Here is a 3,031-nt window from a genome sequence, read left to right on the forward strand (position 1 = left end):
TCTGCACGTTAAGGAGAGAAAATACTGCCCGTTAGAATTCCAAGAAGCTATCAGGCCTAAGGCAAACCTGAAAGATAGGTCTAAGAAAAAGAACTATGTAGAGAAAAGTATAACTTTACTGAAAAGTATTTAATGATGTAAAAAGTTGAGACATGATCCATTTATGGACTCAATATTATTTCTCTTTCAACTGTACAGGACATTTTGGTAGATTTCAGTATGATACAGTCAATGCAATTCCCACTACTGCTGTGGATATCGCTCTGTATAAATAAAGCACTGGTTGGCCAGTAGCCAGACAGGAAGTATAAGCGGGACTAACAGAGAGGAGAATTGAGGGAACAGGAAGGCGGAGGGGAAGACCTTTGAGCCACTGCCATGACAAGCAAGATGTAAGGTACCAGTAAGCCACGAGCCACGTAGCAACTTATTAATAGAAATAGGTTAATTTAAGATAGAAGAAGTAGATAACAAGAAGCCTGCCATGGCCATACAGTTTATAATAATATAAGCGTCTGTGTGTTTATTTTATAAATGGGCTGTTGGACTGCCAAAGCTTGGCGGGTCCTGGAGAGAAAACTCTAGCTACACACTACAATCCCAACAAAGGTTTTGAGATAATTGACAAAGTAGTTCTAAAGTTTTGATGGAATATAAATGATTAATATAAGTGATAGAGCCAAGAACCATTGAAGAAGATGGAAGACAGCATCCTCCTATCAGGTATTGCCAATTTATCATAAAGAGACAAAGACAAAAATGTTCTTGTGTGTGGATACAAAAGTTGACCAATGGACAGACTAGAGAATCCAGCATCAGACTGACTTATTCATGGAAGATTGATATAGGCCAGGCACAAAGTGGGGCATCTCTGAGAAAGAGAAAGGTTGGCAAATCAGTAGGGAAGAAACAGAACCCTTAGTCCATACCCAAGTGCTAGCTCTTATGGAGCACAGACTTAAATATGAATGAAAAGCTAAAACATTTAGGGAAAAGACTTAAGGGTGTGTTTATAGTGCTAATAAAAAATACACTATAAAAATTACTATACACAAAATCTCCACAGCACACGAACCACATGTTAAGGATGAGTGGGGTCCCACGTGGAGCGCCTCTCAGATGCTCAGCCCACTTCTATGGTCTGGGTCTCCTTCACAGATCCCACATGCAAACGGGGGCCTCAGTGTTCCTGTAGGGAGCTGCAAGTGCTGCCTCCTCACAGTTGGCCCCTCTCTGTCAACTAGCCCAGCGGCTGCCGCTGTCCTCTTGGCTCCCTTCTCCTCCGTCTCATCCCAGGAGGGTCTCAGGGGCATCCCAGGTTCCTCCTCTCCTTTGGCACATTCTTGGTCATCCTGTGTCTCCTGTTCTGCAGTGACCCACTCCTCAGGGCTTTCTCCATGATGGACCGGTGTGGGTCCATCACCCCGGGAAGTCTGCCTGGGAGTGTCTGTGTCCTCTTCGGAACCTGCGGGGTGCACTGTGCTCCCATCATGAAGTCTTGCCTCCTGAAGACAAATATTGAGCCAGATGTTGACACGCTGGCCCCAGGCCCCTGGGGACTCCACCTCCCACAAGCACCCTCTCTCGCCTGGATGGGCCAACAGGAACTGCATGAGGACTTTGTACATGGCAGGAGAAATCAGGCAACTGATACCCAGGGCTTCAACCTCTCAAAAGGTGTCACAGAAGTCCCTCAGCATGGCTGTCCCCAGGCCTTGGCATTGGTTCTTCCTCCGTACAAACACGGTATCGAAGATAGGCAGCAGGTAGCATGCACTGGTGCCGGTACCACAGAGGCTGCCTTTCATTTTGATTGAATAAAATCCAACTGCCGCTCCATCCCTCCACAGAATCTTAGCTTGCTCCTTCGGAGGTGAGGTAAGAAAAACATGTCATTGTCATCCAGATCTCTCTCCAGTCTTCCAAAAACGATGGTGTTGAGAACATAAAGGACAATCCTTTCCCTGAAGGACTGAACCTTCATGAGCCCTTCCCTGGCGGGATCAGAAGTTCTTAGGACGTCTTCGACGGACCACCAGGACTCCTTTAGGTAGACAGCCACAACTGTCTTTGTGTCCTGGGGATTAACCAAAACCAGTATTTTATGTCGAGGTCCGTCACGGTACATAGTGCAATAATGAAGGAACGGAGTTTCAAGTCTGACCAAAAGGACACTGTTAGCAGAGGTCAACTTAGCAGGATTCAGGGAATACAGAAATGGAAGCCTTCGTCACCTTCCACGAGCAAGCCTTCCCATCCCAAGATCACCTGCTCCCCGGTGGCAAGGGAGAAAACCTCGGCTGATCCTCCTTCCCTGAGCAACTCATAGTAAACCTGTGCTGCTGCATGATGGCCCTCGGGGTCATCCTCCAGGATATCCACGGGGTAAGCCTCCAGCTCTCCCGAAAACAGGAGAAAAACAACTCAACCGCAGCAGTGTTTGGTGCAGGTCGTAAAAGCCAGTGGCTTCTGGCGCTGCCACCGGCTTCCGATAAAATGCCGAGGTGCCCCTACATGATATTACTTTACTGAGCTGTAGAGAAGGTGGCCTGTGTGTGATGAGGGGCTCACACCTTAACTCCATTTGAAGTACCTTTCAGAAGAGAGTTCTCTGGCACCGAGGCCAGAGGGTAGGAGGGAAGCCAGGCTGTAGCTTGAGTTTTCCAGCCTTGCCCACAGTCAGGACAAATCTTTGTCACCCGCCAGTCCCACAGCCGCTCAGACCCAACCAAGTAAACACAGAGACTTATATTGCATGCAAACTGTATGGCCGTGGCAGGCTTCTTGCTAACTGTTCTTATAGCTTAAATTAATCCATTTCCATAAATCTATACCTTGCTACATGGCTGGTGGCTTACCGGCATCCTCACATGCTGCTGGTCATGGCGGCGGCTGCAGTATCTCTCTGCGTCAGCCTTCCACTTCCCAGAATTCTCCTCTCTCCTTGTCCCACCTACTTCCTGCCTGGCCACTGGCCAACCAGTGTTTTATTTATTGACCAATCAGAGCAATTTGACATACAGACCGTCCC

General features: G+C 47.8%; 1 protein-coding gene across 1 annotated transcript; it reads right to left on the minus strand.

The window, feature by feature from the left end:
* Positions 1 to 1,065: 1,065 nt before the first annotated feature.
* On the minus strand, positions 1,066 to 2,631 carry LOC114701349 (protein FAM169B-like). Its single transcript, XM_028881440.2, is given in 2 exon segments — positions 1,066 to 1,873; positions 1,876 to 2,631. Coding segments are annotated over 2 exon segments (1,011 nt in total). The 5' UTR covers positions 2,129 to 2,631; the 3' UTR covers positions 1,066 to 1,115.
* Between the last annotated feature and the right edge of the window lie 400 nt (positions 2,632 to 3,031).

Source organism: Peromyscus leucopus, chromosome 6 (genome assembly GCF_004664715.2).
Source record: "Peromyscus leucopus breed LL Stock chromosome 6, UCI_PerLeu_2.1, whole genome shotgun sequence".
Lineage (NCBI taxonomy): Eukaryota > Metazoa > Chordata > Mammalia > Rodentia > Cricetidae > Peromyscus > Peromyscus leucopus.